Raw genomic sequence first — 22,674 nt, 5'->3', positions numbered from 1 at the left:
TTCCTTTGCACCCTGCAATTCAGCTGCCACGTCTGTCGCAAAAAAATTATTTCTCTGTTGTCTCTGTTGAGTACCTGACGGGGCATATATATTGCAAATCCAAACGTTTGGATGACACGAAACATTTGTGATCGGCACAGTATTTCTCGCTAGAATAGCAGTCCCCGTTGCCTGACAATTTGCATTGTTATAGACTACTATTGATGGGGGTAAGTCAAAATTGGTCACTTGTACCTCCTGGAGGAAGGCTACATCGAGAGACGACTGGAGGAAAAAGTCACCCAGCGCCTCTTGTTTATTACGGTTTTGCAATTTATTAATGTTAATCGTGGCTATTCTGAGTGAGGTAAACATAGCTAAGTGGGTATTCCTAATCCTGATCAGGGACGCTTTAGCCCCCTTACTGGCAATAAGCTCGTTGTATACATTATACCAAACATTAACACAAAAAAACAGTAACACTATCACACGCATCATTAATTTTCATGAAGAATTATCTTTTCACTAGCACTAACACTAGCACCTAGATTATTAACACTTTGGGACCGGGTAATTCGCACTGGGGAAGGAGAGAGGGGGCTTTGGTCATCAATCTTCTTGGTCGGTGGGTTGATTTCCGCATCCCTTTGAGAACTTTTCTTGCGCTTCTGATTCTTCAGCTGCTTCTGCTGTCCTTCCATGGGTAGCTTCCTTCTGGTGGCATCCTTCAACGGGGCCCTTGAAACAGCAACAGGCTTCACATAACTTGGGACTTCATCTGGAGTCAGCTGGATATCAGAATTGTCATGCACATTCATCTGGTCTTCACACTTAATTTGGTGGGCACCCTCTGGTAGATCTTCATGTAGTTCCATTTGAACAGTTTCTTCCCGTTCCACTTCATCAGCCCATAACAGTGAAGTTTCCATGGTTTCGTCCATCGCGTTGTACCCCGAAATTGTTACCACTGCAGGATCGTCTTTCGGTGCTTTCTCAGTTGACGCTGTTGGTACATCACCCTCTGTCGTCTGACTCAATTTCGTTCTGGTGGGGATTGGCAACACTGGGTCGAGAGTCCAATTGTGTTTCTTTGACAGTGAGTTGCGTTGGTGGTCGATTGACACGTTGGGCATAGGTGCTGGGTTCCTGGTTGTTCATAGATGTGCCCGCTTGGACTGCGGTTGAACTTGCTACGTTAGGATTAGTGCGTCGTCGTCTTTGGGGACACGTGGCTGCTGCGTGAGTCAATTCGTCACAGATCTTGCAAGACGGCTGCTGCCCATAATATGTGACCCAATATCTCGCACCTTGGATCGTGACGTAAGACGGTATTGACTGCTTCAATACCATCCTCAACACTTTTATGCCCGTGCGGGTAAGATAGATATGTTCCTGCGAGTAAGTCTCGTCGTCAATAGACTGTATTTCGCCATATTTTATGAGTACCGCAGATAATGCCTCATCCGTAACTTCCATCGGGATGACATGTAGTCGCACCATTGTTGATATTCTGTCCGCCCATTCCAATCGTACATCATGATCACCATCCTCATCACGAAACACCAACATTCGTCCACACGTCCGTATTATTTGCTCACCTAACAGGTGTGATACCAGTTTAATGTATACACACTTACGAAAATTGTCAATTTCAATGCTTAGAACCTGGTCTTCGGTGAGAGCCAGCGTTTCACTAATCCAACGGTGTAACTTCACTGACGTGGGTCTCTTTTGAGCACTCGAAAAAGACAATTTTAACGTATTAACACGACGTGTTTCCATTATACAACATTCCGAATTACTTCTATTTGACTCGTAACTAGTATTCCTTCCTACTCACCAGGACACGGCCTCGTTCGAACCAAGCTGCAAGCGCCACGCGAGACGATGTTGCTCGTACGGCTGCTTCCGCGAGACCACCACTCGGCCACAGGGTCGGGCTGCATGACGTTTAAAACTCAACGTTAGATAGACCTGAATTCTCTAATTTTCTTGTACGTATCAGCTGTGCATCGGCGCACTGCAGCGATTTTTCTATCTGCTCCATTAGCAACACTGCTTCTTGAGTTGTGTCGCGCATCGCATGGCAGAAATATCTGTGTTGGACTCTACACAAAATCACCTCAGTGGTACCCAGGCAACTTGCGCAGCGAAATCAGAAATCTGTTGAGCTTTGATTGATTGATTTGCTTCATTTTATTTCGCTTTTGTCCCACTTTTTGGTTAATTTACGAAAATGGGGATGATTGGTGATATGATGAAATTGATGAATGGACACTCACAAACATCCATGCCCAGGCCGGCATTCAAACCCAGGACCCCTGGCGTCGTAGCGCGATGTGCTAACCACTCCACCACGTGGGCCGGCATCTGTTGAGCTGTATAACGTATCTACACTGCAAAGTGAAACACAACACCTCACCAATTTTCATAGGTGAACGACATAGAAATAAAACCAGGTCAAATATATTTTCATCGTATACCGTATAGTGCAATAGCATTTTAACATGAGCGATTTCATTCATAGTTAAATTGATGTAGAGAAATATGTAAATATTTTAAGGATGGAAAGACAATCAAGGTCTTCTAGATAATGCATAGGTTATTGCTATTAACATTTAGAGCCTTACTTCGATTCACGTTCTTGTAGTTCGAAGCGCTCAATCCGATGAGCTCTAACAAAGGGTTATAGGGAAGTTGGTGTAATATCAATCTCTGCACTTGCCCAAATTAATTTATCGCTATTTTCATTCCTTTTAGATATGCCAGAAGGTATTTTGTAGAGTTGCTCTCAAAAGTTTTAGGACAAGGACATTTTAAACTAGGCAACCCAACTTACCCAAGGCGTTGTTGGGTTGCGTGTAGAGTTAGGCTAAATTTCAGGGTTGCCACATGCACAATAGATATTTATAAAATACACGAAAGAAAGAAATCCAAGTATTATTGTATAAAACTAGAAAAAAAATATCAGTATTACATTTGTTGCAAATGAGAAATACTTTCTGAAAGAAAGAAAATCGATTTTCTAGTATTTCATAGCTAAAAACAAGAATGTAATTTTAATATTTATCCAATTTTTCTCCACTTTTCGGTTCGTTGAAATGGAGATTTTGTTATTTCCCCTCCCCCATCTTATCCAAACTGAATCATTCCGTTTCACACGGCGTGGACAATGAGCACAATGGGATATGTCTAAAACTTATGAAAATTTTCAGCCACGGGAGGGGTTTGAACCCACGACCGTCAGGTTTTTTTTTTTATTGTCTCATTCTGATATACAAGTTATGGAATTACATTGTTTTTACATAAGTGTATTACTGCTATTACAATTTGTATTTCTATCCGGTTAACCTTTACATTTTTGTTTGACCTATATTAAGTACCGTGCGTCCATTTCGATCTGCAGCCGAGAGATCGGGAGAAGCGTGGCGGGCGGCGCTAACGGAGAAGCCGACATTTGCGGCCTGTAATGCCCGCTTATTTTTATAGACATATGCAGACATTTATATAAATATTGCAAAACGATCACTAACCTGTGTTATAACACGCAAAAGTTCTTCTGTAATTCATCCAAGTTCTGCTCTTATATACACAAATAAATACGCTATAGAAACGATGTTAAGAGCCACAGATAAAAAAGCATTTTAATCATGGTTTTGATCAGTAACGTCCTGCTTAAGTTTATATCCTTGAAAGAGTTTTGTGGCGATGGGAATCGTTTGGAGGTTTCGAATGTGCAACACTGTATCAGGATTACACTGCAGACGAAACCGATAAAAGTGCATGGTTTTCGTGAGCTTCCTCTCAATCCGAAATATCCGAGCTCGAGTTTTTTTGTTCCTTCGCGACTAGATGAAGACAGAGTTGTAAATATAGTGGCGAGCAATGTAAACCAAGAGCGTGTTAATTTCGTACTGTGCGCAAGAGTGTTATTCTTGGTTACTTGCAGTTACTTGTTTGTGTTATTGTAGTGTGTCTGTGTGACGTGTCAGTGAGACGATTGGAATGCCAGCCGCAAGATTCACGTTAGAACAAAGATTTTTTATGTCTGACACGTACCTACGTGAAAACAAACTCGTGTCGAGACGTGTGTAGGTAATTTGTACAGAAATTCCCATGCGTTTCAACTCCACACAGAGATACGGTTAGATATCTTGTCCTTAAATTACGAGAAACTATATCGTTAAATTTTAAAACACCTAAGCAAAAACGACGGATTCTAATCGAAGCAAAACTCGATGATATTGGTGCAACGTTAGAACTTTCTCCAAACAAACCTCTACGCCGTGTTTCACAAGAGGTGGGCGTGTCAAAATCATCGGCACATACAGTCACTAAGCTACTAAAATTAAAACCATACTCTTATAACACAGGTTAGTGCTCGTTTTGCAATATTTATATAAATGTCTGCATATGTCCATAAAAATAAGCGGGCATTTCCGGCCGCAAATGTCGGCATCTCCGTCAGTGCCGCCCGCCACGCTTCTCCCGATCTCGCGGCTGCAGATCGAAATGGACGCACGGTATAAAGCACTAATAAGAAATTTGCATACCATTTCTTCCTTGCTTGGAGAGGAATTTTTTCGTATTGTTCTTGCAAGAAGATACTGAATTGTTTCTGAAAACTGCTCTCGTCATTGTGAAATATATATAATAAGTATTCTGTTATCAACCATTGTAGTGCTCGTTTTTTTGTTGGTGGAAAAAAATTAAAATCAGGAAAAACTATATCTGTATCCGTAAACTTTGTTAATGAGGTGCGGCATATACGACTGAGCATTGTTCGCAATTTGTTCCATGCCGTGGAGGAGTTTCGACACTTCGTTATCCTGTGGGCTAAAGAGTCAGGCACGTTGCATGATATACAGTTAGGAGAGTCGCTGATTCCATATTGGTATGTCCTATCTCTTGTCACTATAACACGATGAACCACTTTGTACCATATTGATTGGCCCGCTTGTGAAAGGTGTTTGGCGGAGACATTTTCCCATATTTGTGGCCAATTATGTGTATTGAAATCCCTGACTATTCGTGGTACGGCGTGCTTGAAACTATTGATTTCTCTATATAACTTTTTAACAGATGGTGTAATTGTCTCATGTCGTAATAACTGGTAGCATACCTGTAAAGCGATGTCCTTATAAAACAAAAACCTTTTGGGGATACTTTGGATATCGATAGGAGCTTCTAATGGAATGTTTCGTATTATCGTCTGTATACATGCTTGGGTCGTTGACTCGTGCAGTGAGAAAGCTGTTTGAAGGCCAGTCTGTACAAACAATGCTCTTGCCTGTGTGGTCACGTGTATTAGTCCCAACCCACCTGTCTTCTCTGATAACGTGACCTCATTTATTGCCACCCGGAAAATTGTATCGTGCCACAAAAAGCAGCCAACAGCTTTGTTGACCTTGGCTAAGTGCTGTGGTTTGAAAGGCAGGATTTTTGCTACATACCAAAGTTTAGAGAGAGCAAAAACGTTAATAAATCTGACTCGTGCTTTTAAACTCAGAGAGCGCATCTTGTTCACTCTGAGGACGTAGATTACCCTCTCGCACGTAAATTTACTATTGGCTTCGATCGTTTCATCGATATTTGCATAGACGTTTATACCTAAAACTTTTATTTTCTTGTCTACAGTGATCTCCGTATTGTTTGTGAAAGGATTCTCCTTGCCAAGGGGCATCAGGAATGACTATCGATTGTTTAGTTTTGCTCCTGATGTGAGCTCAAAAGTATGTATTTGCCTTTTAACACTGTGCAGATCCCTTTCATCCTTAAGAAAAATCGTGACGTCGTCCATGAAACTGCCAACTTGTATTGTGGTGGAAGCCATGGAAATGCCCTGTAAATGATGCTGGATACTAAACAAAAAGGGGGCTATTGTGAGGACGTACAATGTGCTACTCAAGGGACTACCTTGTAGTACACCTCGTTGCATTTTAAAACTTGTTGTCAAGAAACAATTTATTTTGAGTTTTAGCAGCATATGATTATATAATGTTTTGATCCAATTAATAAAAGTGTCTCCGAAGCCATATGCCTCTAAGACTTTGTACAGATATTCGTGGCTCACTCTGTCATATGCTTGAGAAAAGTCTAAAGATAGATTTGCCTCTGATGCATTCTTATTTTGTTTGGTAATAATTACGTCTCTTATCGTTTGCAGCAAGTGATGTATACTTTGAGACGTATTACAAGCGAACTGTAAATTGCCAATAAGTTTAACCATATATTTTTTTAAACGCTGATTTATGCACCTACTTAAAACTTTAATGTCGCTACTCAATATGGAAATTGGCCTAAAATCTGTGACGAACTTTGGATTTGCCTTTTTGGGAACTAACACTATAACTCCCGTGCTACTGGTCTTCCCTATTGTCCCTGTTGTCAACACTTCGTTGACCCATTCCGTTAATTCGTCTCCTATTAGATCCCAGAAACATTGATAGAATTCTGATGGTAATCCATCTTCGGCTGTACTTTTATTCCTCGGAGCTTTGAATACTGCATCATGAACCTCCTTTTTACTAAACGGTTGTGTGAGCTCAGTTCTTTCATTTTCTGTCAGTGGCGCAGGGAGGTAGTTCAAAAAATTGCATTGCGTTTCTGTTGGATTAAAGGCTTGACCAAGAAGATTTTTATAGTATTGCAAAAACCTGTCGTGTACACTATGAGGGCTGGTGACAACTTCACCGGAATCTAAAGTTAATTTATGAATAACGTGCCTCCTGGCGTGTTTATGTTCTTGAAGAATGTGACTTAGTGTGGCTTGCTCGTCTGGGTCTATAGGAAGAATCTTGCTCTTTATTATTGCTGCAGATTTTCGTTTCCTATGTATAGCAAGTAATTGCGCTTTGATTTCATTTGCATAGGGACGATCGAAATTACCTTGCAGTGCTAAACGATGGAGATCATTCAAGACTGCATACAAAAAATTATATTTGTTTCTTTGATCTCTACTAACCTCTGCACTGAAGAATTTACTGACCTGACGAAATTTAGGCTTAACTCGAGTTTCCCACCACTCGATTAGGGTCTTTTGCTCTGGCCGAGAGGCCTTGAGTTCGTTCCACGTTTCCCTGATTAGCTGGACATAACTACCATTGCGTAATAATGTGCTATTTAAAAGCCAGTATCCGCTACCTTGTCGGGGTTTGATCAAATCTAAATTTATTTTGAGAATTAGAACACTATGGTCACTAAAGCATACTGGAAAATTTTGAACACTAATTATATATTCCTGAAATCTGGGCGCGACATAAAACCTATCGATCCTTGACGCACTATTGGAGGTGATATGTGTGTAACCTTGACATTCGCCATTGGTGTGTATCCAAGCGTCACGCATTTGTATCCCCTGCGTTAATTCATAGAGCGCACGTGATAAGTTGTATCCTGGATTTTGATCTTGTGAACGAATTACACAGTTAAAATCTCCCACTAGTATAGTGCCTAGTGTGTGGGTTGTCAACTCGGGCCCTACAACTGTTGAAAAAAAATCTTCTCTTTCCCGTCTGTTTTGGCTTCCTGACGGAGCATACACATTACAGAGAAACACTGAGCCTAATTTGGCACTTATTTGTCTGCCCGTGGGATGGGGCACTACATTACGTAAATCCAAGTGTCGCCTACATGCTATGGCAGTCCCTTGTGCAAAGGGAGTGAAATTGTTGTATACTTTAAACATGCTCAGTACAGAAAAATCGTCTATGGCTACCTCTTGTAAGAGGGCCACATCAATAGACGATTTAATGAGAAAGTCATTGAGAGCAATTAGTTTGGTCTTACTTCGCATTTGATTCAAATTTATAGATGCCAAGGTAAATGTTTGCATGATTATAACTGTCCACAAAAGAAAACTAAACTTACTTACTTACTTTCTTCAACATTACTAAACTCTAATTTCTGCCTAGAATGCATTAACTATGCTTTCCACTAAATAAATCTGGGGTAAGTTTGTTACTCGTCGAAGGTTTCTCTTTAGTTACATTTCCTGAATGACTTGTTAAACTACCCTTTGAAACATCTTGTTTTGGGGTACCAGGTTCTACTCTAAATTCGTTATGAACTATTGTGGAACTTACGCATTCATTATTTTTCTTCTTCTTTCTACGTAGCACCATGGACTCTTTCGCCACTGTCCGTAACCTTGATACAGATCTTGACCGTGATTTCCTAGGAGAGGTAACGACGGGGAATTCTGCCTCCGCGAACAAAGCACTTAGGGGTGGGGGCGGGGGTATGTGATGCATCTCCTCCGAAGTGGTCAATGTTGGCTGCTCCCCAATTTCCTCAGGATGGTGGGTTGCCACCGATCCTATACACAGGCCGAAAACATAGAGACTGAACCCAGGCGGACTCGAACACATGCCGTCCCGCAGTCGGAGTCCAAAGCACAGTGCCTTAGACCGCACGGTCACGGAGGAGGACTTCTCTTATTTTACTTTTGGCTAATCGCGATGATGAGGATGAATAATGAATTAAAAAAATAAAGAAGGTCACGCGCAAAGAACAGGACGGGTCTTCAACCTCTTAGGTGACGAGTTCAAGCCCTAAATATGAGGATTTCAACCTTGACCTTAATTTCAAAATTATAAACAAAATGCCTATTTACACTGAACCTCTCATCAAGGCCAAAATAGTTTGTAACTATGAAACTACCCCCTGAATGCAAATTTACAATATTTTTTTTCATGTGAGTAACAATTAAATGTGTGGCACACAGAGATAATTTTTGCGAAATCAATTACCTGTACCCTGACCCAGCCTCTCTGGAGCAAAGCCGCGCATAGTGGAAGAGAAGGAGAGGGGAAGAAAAGGGGGGGGGATCGAGTGGACAGAGCGAAACCGTACACGTTGATGGGAAGGTTGGTAACTGCTGTGGCTTTCCTCTCTCCACGCAATCCCGTTCCTCTCACTTGTTCATCACTGCTCAGATATTTGTTTTCGTTCACCTGATCCAGAGATAAATGGGACAGAGTGTAGCTCGCATACATGTAGCAAGTAAAGAAACTTATCTCAGAATGAAAATTCCACAGAGTATTAAAACGTTTGCTTCAGCAATGAATGACTGATCATACATAATTCTCTTGCCAAAATCTAGTGGTCTAAAATTCATTTGAAGACTTGATAGTATATATTTACTAGATTCCAAGTTATAAGGAATTATTTCGTAGATGTTCATGTAACTGTAATAAAATTACAAATTCTATAAGCAAAGGGCTATATGAGAGTATTGAACTTTTTTTTCTTGCAGGATAAAGTTTACAATATTGAGGCGAGAGAATAATTAAGATATATTGCTCCAAGGGAGACCAAGGGCGTAGTGTATTGGTCAGAGTTCTTGATAGCATTGTAAGCTGTCCCAAGTTTGATCCTCCATACGAGGTGTTCTTTCTTTAAAATAATATATATTTCTCCTTCTATTAAACAAGAAATGCTAAGATTATTTGTAATACCAGTGTATACGGTGGCTACATTGTTGTGCATCTGGAATTTCCTAAAAAAAATATAAACAAATGAATGAATTGACACATGTTCAAGGGGATATTTTCATGTATAAGATCGTGAATTATGATACTTTAACGATAATTGTGTACTGCTTGAAAGGCATTGACAAATATTAATGAAATAATTATTTCTGTTTTTGGCAATTTAGGACATACAAATTTTAGCCATTTCCCACTCGTGTTCAATGCAAGGATTCCTCCGCAAATATCGAATGAATAGTTTTCATCATGTGCAATTCTCCATTCAATGTTTTCGCCGATTCGTACTACCTTCGCTTCCTTTGTTACAAACAAGTATTCTTTGCACATTACATGTAGGAGGAGAGTTTGTACTACATTTCACATTGGTCAGCTGCTTTTACCTGCTCTCAGAAGCGCAAGCTTGTAGGTTAGTGGAAGTCTCGCGCAAACCGCGGAAGGAGGAAGTTGGATCGGTGCTCTCTCCCGTAGCGTGTAGTTGAGACAGCGTGCGTGTATTACGTAATCGTCCAGTCGAACAAAACTGAAGTCTTGAAAATGGCCATTAAGCGAGTGAACACGTTGAAATTGAACTTTAGAGAAGTGAGATATAAGCCAACGTCAAATGAACTACATCGCTGGATAAGTACGAAATTGCAACTGAAACCAGAACAGGTTGTAAGTATAGAAGTAGACTATTATAGAAAATGTGTTTTTGTGAAATTATTGTCTAAAGTAACGGGTGAACAGTTATTACGCGAGTCGAAAGGAGTGTATATGTATAATGACGATGACGGCGAACATGAAGTGATAATGACGTGGGCAGATGAAAATCATGTGATAGTGCGGCTGCACGTCGTGCCGAGTGAAATGTCAGATGAAGCAATTTATTCTGTACTAACTAACTATGGACAGGTGATATTCCTTGATGACGAAACGTATTCGAAAGACCACATATACCCAGTGAGAACCGGAAGAAAATTAGTAAAGATGAACTTGTCCCGTGCGATACCTTCATATGTTACGATCAGTGGCGGCCGATATTGGGTCACGTACAATGGTCAAGAGCGTACGTGTTCCTACTGTGACGCGGTCGATCATTTCTTTAACCAATGCCCTAGTCGCCAGAGGCCAACAGCACGCACAAGTGATAACTCGTACGCAGGGAGAGTGCGACCCGCCCCATTCAACCTCAACAGCGCTGAAGAAGTGATACACAATGATCGGTCAGTACTTCCAGTTCCAACAACCAAGACGCAAACTGAATCAACTGTAGATGCCAGTTCCGATATAATACAGGGTGTCCCTTTAACGCCGACCGAAGAAAACAGCACCCTGCCTAGTGTCGATTCCATGGAGGTTCCAGTATCTGCCAATGACGATACTATCCATACTACGCAGATGACTCCTGAGGAAACCATCGAGAACTCACCACCAGTAGATGCAGATTCTTCGCAGACGACAAACATGGACCTGACTCTAGAACCCCCATCATTGCCGACCCCAGCTTCACCCATACTGGGAAAGAAGAAGAGGAAGAAGCAACGTAGCACAGACCAGAATCTCACCCACCCGGCGAAGAAAACGAACGAACAGCGTTCACCATCGCCAGTGAAGTATACCCTGACCCCAATTGTGCCCAACCCTTTGGAAACACCCCCCAACCCCACGATGACGACCACTCTAAATACCGATTCTTCAGGAAACCTGTAAGTACATGCAATGTTTTGGTTGTTTATATCATTAGTGTGTTATATGACGGCTCCCGTGTATCATTTTGCCACACTAAATCTGAACAAACTATCCTCTACAGTCAAACACCATGCCTTGACCGATTATATAAAGCAAAGTGCTCTCGATCTTCTTTTCCTTCAAGAGGTCGGTACAGACGATTTTACATGTGGCCACGACTACACTATATATAATAATTTCACATACAACGCCACAGGTACTACCATTTTGGTACGACAAGGTATACCTGTTAACAAAACTTTCCTGCATCCCTCTGGGCGAATTACGTGCGTCGAAATAGGTAAAATCTGGTTTTGTAATATCTATGCGCCTTCAGGATCAGTGGCCCGCGAGGCACGAAACACTTTCTATGCAACAGAAGTGGCGACAGCTTTAGGGGGCAACCACCAACATATTGTCCTTGCTGGGGATTTTAACTGTGTGTTACGACGACAAGATCAATATCCAGGGTTTAACTCATCCCTTAGTCTCTCTACCCTGGTCGAGGCCTTTCACCTAAAAGATGTCTGGGAAACCAAGCACCCACAACTGGAAGGATTCACCTTCATACGTCCAGACTCGGCCAGTCGATTAGACCGTTTCTATGTAAGTGCGAACTTATTACCCAAAGTGTCATCTATAAAGATTTTTCCCACTTGCTTCACCGACCACCTCAGTGTGCAACTAGACATGGCAATCGACGCCAAAACTGCAGTTCGGGGACGGGGATACTGGAAACTTAATAGTCGGGTTCTCCAAGATGAACAATTTCGAACAGCCTTCAAACAAAAGTAGAAGGAATGGGAAAATATGAGCAGGCGCCAAACTGATATCATCACATGGTGGGACACATTCCTGAAGCCGTCAATCAAACATTTTTGTATAGCATACACACGTATGATGCATACGGATTTCCATAAGAAATACAACTTCTATTATCGCGTACTCCACGAGTTGACGAAACAACTCATACGGGGCGACCCAGTCCTGCAGGAACTGAAACGTATACAATCGGTCCTACTGAGGATGCACCACGAGCGAATGGCAGGTTTCGTGGTGAGAAGTCGTCTCCCAACAATTGACCCTCAAGAACAAGCCAGTATTGCCCATGTAAGCGCAGAACTGCGAAGTGGGAAAAGGAAACTCATAACGAGATTGCAACAAGGGAACGAATGCCTCACACAACCCTCAGACATTCGTGCATGCCTATATGAACACTATGCAGCACAATTTAAGGCACCCCAGGCGGAAGAAGAACACGTGACATACCCCGATATCCCCACGCTATCAGGGGAAGATGAAGCCATCTTAAACCAACCGTTCACTAAGGAAGAAGTGGAAGCGGCCATCCAACAAGCCCAAAAAGGAAAAACCCCGGGCATAGACGGACTACCGATTGAATTATTTCAAACATTTTGGCCTACCATGGCAGACCTGCTTATGCGGTGGCTCAATGCCTGTTTTGAGCAGAAGAAGTTAGGTCGTACAAGCTCGACAGGGGTCATGGTCTTAATCCCGAAAGTGATACATCCCTTAACACCTGAACATTATCGCCCCATCACTTTGTTATGTGCCGATTATAAAATATTGGCACGAATATTAACGTGCAGCTACCCTACTAGGCCCTCATCAATTTGTGCACGGAACTAATGGGAATATAACAACCGTTCTCACTAGCATACGAGACATCGTTACTGTAATGAATGAAGCCCCAGACTCGGAAGCAGCTCTAGTAGCCCTGGACTTCAAAGGAGCATTTGACTCATTGTATCATCATTATCTATTTTGGCATTTAACTCAGGTTGGATGCGAAGAATCCTTCGTAGAAGCGATAAAGAGCCTATACACCCAGGCTCGGGTACATTTGTGTGTAAATGGAACATTATCCTCGCCGTTTGTTCTTCAACGCTCTGTTAGGCAAGGTTGCCCCTTTTCACTCCTCGCCTTCTGTACAGCTCTTAGTCCCTTCCTACACCACATAAATCAACGACTACAAGGAATACAAGCGTATGGCATGACCTACCGAGTTTTTGCATACGCCGACGATGTCACAGTGGCGGTGCGTGATCATCAGGATTATGTTAACCTAATGGAAATCTTGTAACAATTACGAGTAAATACAGGCTTGTGTCTCAACCTGAGAAAATCAAATATACTACCCTTGGGGACAATGGCAAGGAACTGGACAGAATCTGTCCCAATGAACGTGACGGACGTATTGAAAGTACTCGGGATCTATTTCTCGAGAAACCTGGTCGAGACTTCCAACCACACATTTCAAACCATAGTGCCCAAAATACAAGCAGTATTACATTTCAACCGACTCCGCCAACTGTCACTAAGCGCTAGAATCAAATATGTCAACACTTATGCACTCTCGAAACTATGGTATGTGGCGCAAATACTACCCGTGTCTACCCAAACGGCTGCGAGAATCCGGAGAATGATCACACGCTTTCTCTGGCACGGTCACCTGTTCCATGTAGCTCATAACACACTATGCCTACCAACTCGCCTTGGAGGACTAAACCTGCTGAGTATCGACCGACAAGCGCAAGCCTTATTTTTGCACCGCCATATCACCATGATAGTCCAGAATCAAGATAGCATTACGGCTCGTGTGCTACGCTCCATGCTGGATGAAGTGGAACTATGTGCCCCAATTTACCCAGGTGTTATACCCACTAAATGTCTCTATTTACGAACAACCATAGTGGAAATTTGTTACATGTTGATGTCCCTTCCAAGTGTGGATCCTTCTGATATAACAGTCAAATCTCTATCAAAAATGCTGGAAAACCGGATGGAACATATTCCGCGTATTGTCCCATTATTCCCCAGTGTGCGCTGGAACATCGTGTGGAGAAACATATCGGCGACCCACCTCCCCACTCGAGTGCGCTCCATATGGTACTTAACTGTACACGATGCTATCGTCACTAGAGTACGATTGCAGAGATACCTTATGGCAGACAACTCCCATTGTACCAAATGTGCACAGGACGACACCTTAGTGCATCGACTGACGACATGTGTGACAGTCGTGGAACATTGGAAACACCTTAAGAAGTTACTTGGAATCATATGCCGCCACTCTCCGAATGACTTCACGGTGAACCATATATTAACTCCAGAGTTTCAGTATTTTCCTCTCACAAGAACACGTGCAGTGCAATTTCTCATAGGACATTATGTCTATTATGTGCTTGGCAACCAACCTCATGTACAAAAACTGTCATTCAAATTCTATGCCAGTGAACAATATTATCACAATGATCAGATAACCTGTAAAGCCTTGTATGCAAATTTCCTACATGTGATCCTTTGAAATTGACGTCCAAATGTAAAATCTGTGTAAGAAGTAGCTAATTTCAATAAAGAAAATTTAAAAAGGAAAAAAAAAAAGTGGACACCGTTAAGGGTTGTCAACCTGACGGTCGTGGGTTCAAACCCCTCCCGTGGCTGAAAATTTTCATACGTTTTAGACATATCCCATTGTGCTCATTGTCCACGCCGTGTGAAACGGAATGATTCAGTTTGGATAAGATTGGGGGAGGGGAAATAACAAAATCTCCATTTCAACGAACCGAAAAGTGGAGAATAATTGGATAAATATTAAAATTACATTCTTGTTTTTAGCTATGAAATACTAGAAAATCGATTTTCTTTCTTTCAGAAAGTATTTCTCATTTGCAACAAATGTAATACTGATATTTTTTTCTAGTTTTATACAATAATACTTGGATTTCTTTCTTTCGTGTATTTTATAAATATCTATTGTGCATGTGGCAACCCTGAAATTTAGCCTAACTCTACACGCAACCCAACAACGCCTTGGGTAAGGCGATATGTGGAACTCTGCTTGTTTACAAAAACAATGCTAATTTGTATAGTGCACAAGAAATTATTACAACTCCTACACTATTCAACGCATGTACCTCGAACAACTTTTGTTTGGAAGCTATAACATCAGGGCATGCAACGCATGCTAATTGATAACGGCCAACTAAGAATGGCGGGGGGTGGGGGCACACCCCCAAATTTCCATGAAAAATCTTCACTTTGCCCCCTCTTTCCCCACTTTTATGGGAAAAGGACGCGGAGTGTAGCGTTATTTTCATAGAATGTATCTTTGACAATGAAATGAAACTTGTCTCATGTTCCTGGCTATCATACAAGCTGAAATATGAGGCAATATGTGAAACTCTACTTTTTTTTAAAAAAAAATGAAAATTTGCTTGTTGCACATGAAATTATTCTAAATCCTAGACTATTCGACCTATGTACCTCGGACAATAACTTTTGTTTTTAAGCTAAAACATCAGGGTATTGCAACCCATTTACAATTCATAATGCTCAAGATGGGATGTGGGCTTCAACTTTCCTTTCCCTTGTGGCATTGTTGAGTTGAGTTGTGCTGTCACGTGTGACACATTTTAGCTTATATTTTCAGCCTCTCTTTGGGAAAAGCCAAAATACTACTTTTAGTCTATTGCACACAGCTCATTGGAAGCTTCAGACAAAAGCTACAGTCAGATCTTATCACCTACAAGTCATTTTATGTTCTGCCGCAGAAGAAAAACAAGCCCATAAACTGCACATGTTTAGCGTTCCCTTGCCAAATCATGCTTCCAAACCAAACCGTGATCTTTATGTCTTTCCAGGGGCAAGTTTTCATTCGCAAGACAGCTGTAAACCCTTGGAGCATGTTTCTTCAGTGTTTGCAGCCTCACATAAAAGATACAGCGTGCTAAAAGCACGTTTAAGCTACGTGTTGCATATATGTAACACATTACGACAACGCCTATATTTTCTGTGTTGCATATATGCAAAATAAAATGAGTAAAGGTTAAAAATCAAACCCAACTACGTGTTAAAAATCACAATTACAAATAATAATAAATATGCAATACGTACATGGAAATGAAAATAATTATGCATGTCTCATATTTTCCTTTCTTTCTTGTCTTGAAATCTCTTATTAAAAAAAAAATAGTTTCAAGAATGCAATCTGTATGTACAGTGGCTCTCAAAAGTTTTAGCGTCGTTGCCTTCTAATCAATGGGTCCCGGGTTCGATACCCGGTGGAGGCACATAGTGGTTCGGATCCCACTTTTAACTGTAGGTCCAGTCCCGATTAGCCTTACTGTGCATAAAGTGGACTTAAAACACAAAATAAATCAACCAATCAAAAGTTTTAGGACAACGACATTTTAAACTAGGCAACCCTTGTATGATAGCCAGGAACATGAGACAAGTTTCATTTCGTTGCCAAAGATCCATTCTATGAAAATAACGCTAAATTTGGGTCCTTTTCCTATAAAAGTGGGAAAAGAGGGGGCAAAGTCCAGATTTTGTTCATGGAAATTTGGGATTTGCCCCCCCCCCTCACTCCCTGTCATTCTCACTGGGCGTTATTAATTAGCATGGGTTGCATGCCCTGATGCTCTAGCTTCCAAACAAAAGTTACATGAAGCAGATAGGTCTACTTATCTTGGCATGCATATTGAAGAAAGGTTATCAATGAGTTTAGCAATGAGTGATAGTTTCATGGTGCTACCATGTCGACCAAGAGAATGGTTGCTTACATAGTCTACACCTCGTAACATACTTCCAGATCGTAAAAGAACACTTTTAAAACTATTTTAAACGCATATTGAACTTGTAATTATCGAACAGTGTGTAGTGTCAATCACATTACTAAAAACAAAAAATCTATTTTTTCTTTTCTCTCTCTCGTTGCGATGTTCTTATGTCTAATCCACCATATTGTAGAAAGATATGTCAGACTATACTGAACCCTACAAACTGGTTTTATGTTAGTACAACTCTCGATATTTGAATTATGTACTTACAAGAGGAGTGATGGTTTCCTCCCCATTCTTGGAAAAGGCATAAGCACTGTAGTGGGAGACGCTGTTGTAATCGTAAGGGACACCGAAGCTGGTCACTTCTGATATCGTGTACTTTACAAAGTTGTGTTCTTCTCCTGTTAATACAAGAAGATAATAATTATGGCTGTGGCATGCAAGCAATTTAAAAATTAGTTATTTTTATACAATATTATGTGCTTGGGCGCCCGAGGATTTTTTCTCAGTGGGGTAGTCATAGAAACTTTTGTAATAATCATAAGATTTATGTTCATTATTGTTATTACTGCTATTAATATTGTTATTACTTTTGTTGTTACTACTACTACTACTACTACTACTACTTCTACTATTTGTGTTTTTCAAAATTAGATACATTTGTAATTTCCATGTAATGCATATATCTATATAATTTGCATAACAGTGTACTTAACATATTAATTCACGTAGAACAGAATTCAAGTTTCTAAAAGTTATATAATCAGTGTAAAATAGACTGTAAGCTTAAATGTAATCCTACTTCAAATAATAATAATAATAAGTATTTTTATAATAATAGTTGCTGTAACTTACAGCCTGTAAGTCACAGAAAACAATATTTTTTGTGATAAAATTTCACTATTCACCATTCGAATTATATTAACTCTTTCCAGAAATCTTAGGTCGGGGGGGGGGGGTCTTGATTATGTGCCGCCTTATAATTGTTTTTCAGTTTCTTTATGGTCAAGAATGCATACTACGCATACCATGGGTTTACTGAATCATAAACTTCCGAGATTTGAATGGTGGTTTCATTATTCAAGAAAAAGCAATCTGATGAACAAACACACAACTGTATTTCAGTGAAAGACTCGGTGATGTTTAGTTAAGTTTATATTGTCCATTATGAGTCACATGTTACTACCGTTTGGTTAACCGTGTCTATTACTATGGTCGAAGGTGATGCTGAGAAAATGGCTGGAGAGAAATATCACAAATTTTATTGTCATAGGCGACCGAGAATAACACAGAATTTGGGTGGGGGGAAATATACCATGGGCGTCCAGAAAGGAAGTCATGGAGGCTATTACCCCAATGGAAAATGAATGTGAAATAAAAATTATATATTTCCCATGCGTAATTTTACTTCAATCGCATTACTACTTTTCATTGCAGATTCGTTGCAAGAATATGTAGTATCAAAGTGAAGATATGTTTGAATTAGTGTTGCCCACGGGACGAGACGGGACAGGCTTTTAAAAATTCGAGACGAGACGAGATTGACCATGTGTCATAAGACAAACGAATATTTTCGAGACGAGACAGCATTTCCACGAGGCTCCACGAGACGAGACAGGCCAAAGTCTCGTCTCGTGGGCAACACTAGTTTGTATCCTGGGGGCTTATTAATATTGTGTGATAACAGCCTTGCTTGCGCCTCCTTGGAAAACTGTTGCTCCAACTGTTGTTGGAGCGCAATGCTATGGCAAATTAATTTGATTGTGAATGACAAATTATAATTACCTAGATTAGTCATACAAGTTTAATAATAACATTACATTTCACTTTCTTAACTTTTCCTCATTGATATTGCATCGAACATTATTCTTTCATTACAAGAACTGCGAAAGAGTAGTTCAAGTTGTAGTCCATACAGTTGCAAGAAAACTCAATATGCTGACCAAGGCAGAAATTTATTTTCTTTTAAAACATAAACTAAACGTAACGTTTCAACCTTCTAGCAAGGTCTTCATCAGACTCTGTACCATGTACAAATGAAACAAGGTAGAAAACAGAAATACATATATACACAAAAATCACTCCCCTCCAGACACACGATTATTAGAAAGTTGTTTCTGGAACATTCTAGGAACAGAATGTTTTGTACTTTGTTTTATTTGTACTTGGTAAAGAGTCTGATGAAGACCTCGCTAGAAGGTTGAAACGTTACGTTTAGTTTATGTTTGAAAATAAAATAAATTTCTGCCTTGGTCAGCATATTGAGTTATTCATGTAATGCAAACAAGGTTTAATGGTGTTATAGTTTGCAAGGCAGTGTTTTGTCGCCGCGATGCCAACCTTCTACATGATTCTGTGTGTGCTCTGAATTGTCGACGTGATATGTTATTAGTACACCTCCGATTTTTAGGTTCTAAAAAGGGTGCTTTTAGGTTACAAAAGTAGTCTCTGAAAATCATAAAATAATTCGAAAAATCGTAAATTAGGCTCTAAAAATCCTCAAGTAGATTCCAAAAAATATAAAATGGTTCATAACTCCTGAAAAATACTGATTAGGTACAATGTTTGAAAACAAAATTTCAAAACAACCGTAATTAATATTATTTAATATTGATTAAATTTTTTAACCAAATTTTCATTTACCTTATTTTTTAGGATAAAAACTTTAACACTGATTTTGTAATTAATTTACAGTATTTCTAAAATGTAAATAATATGTAGGCTACATTCAACAAATAACTTACCTAATATAACTAGGAAAGAATACATTTTTATCTTCTCTTATCCACACACCGCAAGGAATCAAGAAAGAAATAGTCTAACTCAAAAGGGAGAAAATTTCCAGAAATGAAGGTAATAAATGACCGAATATCGGCGTATAAGACGCACCTTGTTTTTTTGGCCTATTTTTAAAGTAAAATAGTGCGTCTTATACGCCGGCAAATACGGTATATGCATAATTTCCAAATTTTCCGTAAACTCACCAATTTTTATAAACCTATAATTGTGTATATCATTGTTTCGCTTAATTGATTAACTGATTTGGTTTATTTTACTTCGCATCTCTGCCACTTTTTTGGCCAATCGCGAAGATGAAGATGAGTGGTGATATGATGAAATTGATGAAGTGACACTCACAAAGGCCGAGATTCCAACCTGAGCCCCTTCCTTGTGTTGTAGCTCGCTGTGGTAACCACTACACAACGCAGATCGGCTGTGTTCCGTTTAATGTTCAATTTCTTAAACATACTATTAATTTTTGCTGGGAATTGCGATTTTGTGAAAATATACATTTTAAAATCTCAATATGAACTTTGATTGTGAACATAGGTATTCAAAGTAGTGCACATTTATTGAATTGTAATATTGTCCATAACAATGTTCTTTTAACATGATGTTCTAACTTCATAGTTTAAGTAACCATATTTTACATATTTTACAAGAGTACACACATGATTTTTTCTAACTTTTTGAATATTTATCGCAAATTGTTGAAAATATGGAACACATCATTAACATTCTTTTCTATCACAAAGTAGGGGTCCATATAATTTACTCGTCTTGGAAGAAAAGCCGACTTCCATGATGGAGTAATAATCACAGTGCGCAGTTCCCAGGTTAGAATCCCGGCCTGGGCATCGGTGCTCTTTGTGAAGGTGTCTTCATCAGTTTCATCATATCAACATTCATCCTCATCTTCGCGATTAGCCAAACGTGGCAGAAAAGAGAAGCAGATTGAACCAAGACAATCAATCAATCAATCCATCTAGGAAGAAATAGGATACCCTGCCGGCATTGGAATTTCAATGGTGAGAAACTCTATCAGTACTTTCATTCTTAGTTCGCTTCTGTTGGATCCCTAGTCACGTGGGTATCAAGGGGAACGAAGCAGCCGATGATGCCGCTAAGTCTGCTGATGCAGACAGCGACGTTCTCGTGCATCTTCTGCAGTCAGGAACCTGCAGAACGTTTTTCATCCTTCCGTTACTGACACGTGGCAGGCAGAGTTGGATTAGTTAAGCGGGAACAAGATTCGAGCTATCAAACCCATCACTGGTATTTGGCAATCCTCGTCTCGTCCTTCCGGCTGAGAAGAAGTCATTTTAACGCGACTCCGCATCGGACACATTCGTTTCACACAGCGTAATTTGCTGCAAGGACTGGACCCTCCGTTGTGCCTACTTGCAACGATTTTTTAAGTGTTATGCTCGAATTTACCGATTTTTATTACCTCAGATAGGGTTTTAACCTACCCAACGATTTGTCTTCTATGTTGGGAGACATAACAGTGTTTTAGCCAATGTTTTCAGCATTTTTAGAAGAGCAGGCCTTTTCCATTGTTTCTGAGGTAGTTTTTAAACTATCTTTACCATTTCTTAATGTGTTGTGTTTTTCATATGCAGGTCCATTTACAACCTGAATTTTAAACTTTCTCCACGGGGCTTTTTACACCCCGTTTTTAATTTTGAGGTAAGGGTTTTAGATGGGATCTTTTCCGCATACACTGAATGGTGAAAAATGGCCATGCCTGCCAACGCACACAAAAATTTTAAATCAGTCAATCAATCTTCCCATGAAACCTAATTGCACTTACCGTCTTCTATGTTTTCGTAGTGGATGAGGACGTAATCGTCCCTGTCAGAAGAGCACTGCTGGTGGTGGAAGCCGATGGTGTGGAGCAGTTCGTGGACAATGTGTCCGTGAGTGACGCACGACGGTCGGTGCAGGTTGAGTGTCTGTCCGCCGTCCTTCCGACCGACATGGGAAGAGCAGCCGCTCTTGTCGTCCTGGATGTAGACGTAGGAATTGTCTCCTTCCACGTACGGACGGAACTGAATGCAAGTGTTTTCGTGGTACGCGTCGAAGGCTGAATTAATAACCACTACATCATCGTCAGCTAAAAAAAGTAAATAAAAAAGGTTTATTATATTTACCACGAAACAACTGCATCCTTTTGTTTATGCTATTTTTAAATTTACCCTACTGAAACGCCTTGACGGATATGGTTTCAATGAAATATAAGTCCGCCAAAGTTTTTATTTGCTTATTAACTCCAACGGTAAAAAATTCTCAAATTGTAGCAGACTCATAATACCTACATGTTCATTGTAAATATTTATTTATAAATTTTACTATATAGTACAACATTCATGATTCATTTGTTGATTTAAATCCACTTTATGTAAAGAAAGACTAATCGGAACAGTTTAAAATGAAATCCGAACAACTGTGCCATGTGCCTTCCCGGGGTATGGAACCTGGGGCACCTTGGTCACAAGGCAACGACGTTACCACTACGCTATCAGGAAGGTCCACAGTGCAATATTCATATTGCAAGAAGTGAATTTATTTGAATTTGAATTAACATTTTGTGTGTGCGTCATCACTGAGGCTATTTTGCACCCGTCACACTACACGGGGTCCAGCCCCTTATCATAACAAAAATGAAAGCGTGTTTGAAAACTAAAAGTTTCTTACCTTGGTTAAAAGCTGAGGCTAAGAAGAGTGCTCAGCACAAATAAGGACAAAACACAGGATGACACAGAATTATACTGGCCATGGGGCCAGTCGCCAGAGCCTCGTGTACTACGTGGAAGTGAGGTTGACTATTGGGTGCACTGCGTGCACCCTTACACCCCGAAGTGAATTTATTATATTCCTACAATAAATTATTGTAAATGAAAGGTCAAGATTTGTTTGTATACTTGAGATTCTGCTGCTTGTGAAACGAATTTAAAAAAATGAAGATTTTTTTCATTTTTCTGTTTTAAGAATACTATTTAACTAATTGCCTTGCCTCTAAATTTCATTTTATAATGTTAAGTTGTATTTATTCAAGAAATGCAATCTAACTATTATGAAAATTTCATTTCCAATTATGAAATATTTGCTCTAAGATTGTTTACCCC

At 40.1% G+C, this 22,674-nt stretch overlaps 1 protein-coding gene across 1 annotated transcript in view; it reads right to left on the bottom strand.

The window, feature by feature from the left end:
- Positions 1-22,674, bottom strand: part of LOC145990233 (zinc metalloproteinase nas-14-like) — a 63,825-nt gene that overhangs the window by 15,541 nt on the left and 25,610 nt on the right. Inside the window, exons 3-4 of the mRNA XM_083125907.1 lie at positions 21,360-21,662; positions 17,033-17,166 (exon numbers count right to left, since the gene is read on the bottom strand). Of these exons, the coding sequence (XP_082982033.1) occupies positions 17,033-17,166; positions 21,360-21,662 (437 nt within the window). The remainder of the gene's footprint in view (positions 1-17,032; positions 17,167-21,359; positions 21,663-22,674) is intronic.

Source organism: Lepisma saccharinum, chromosome 7 (genome assembly GCF_977018435.1).
Source record: "Lepisma saccharinum chromosome 7, izLepSacc3.1, whole genome shotgun sequence".
NCBI lineage: Eukaryota > Metazoa > Arthropoda > Insecta > Zygentoma > Lepismatidae > Lepisma > Lepisma saccharinum.
Note: the sequence above shows the minus strand (reverse complement) of the source record. Positions and strands in the feature narration are given on the sequence as shown.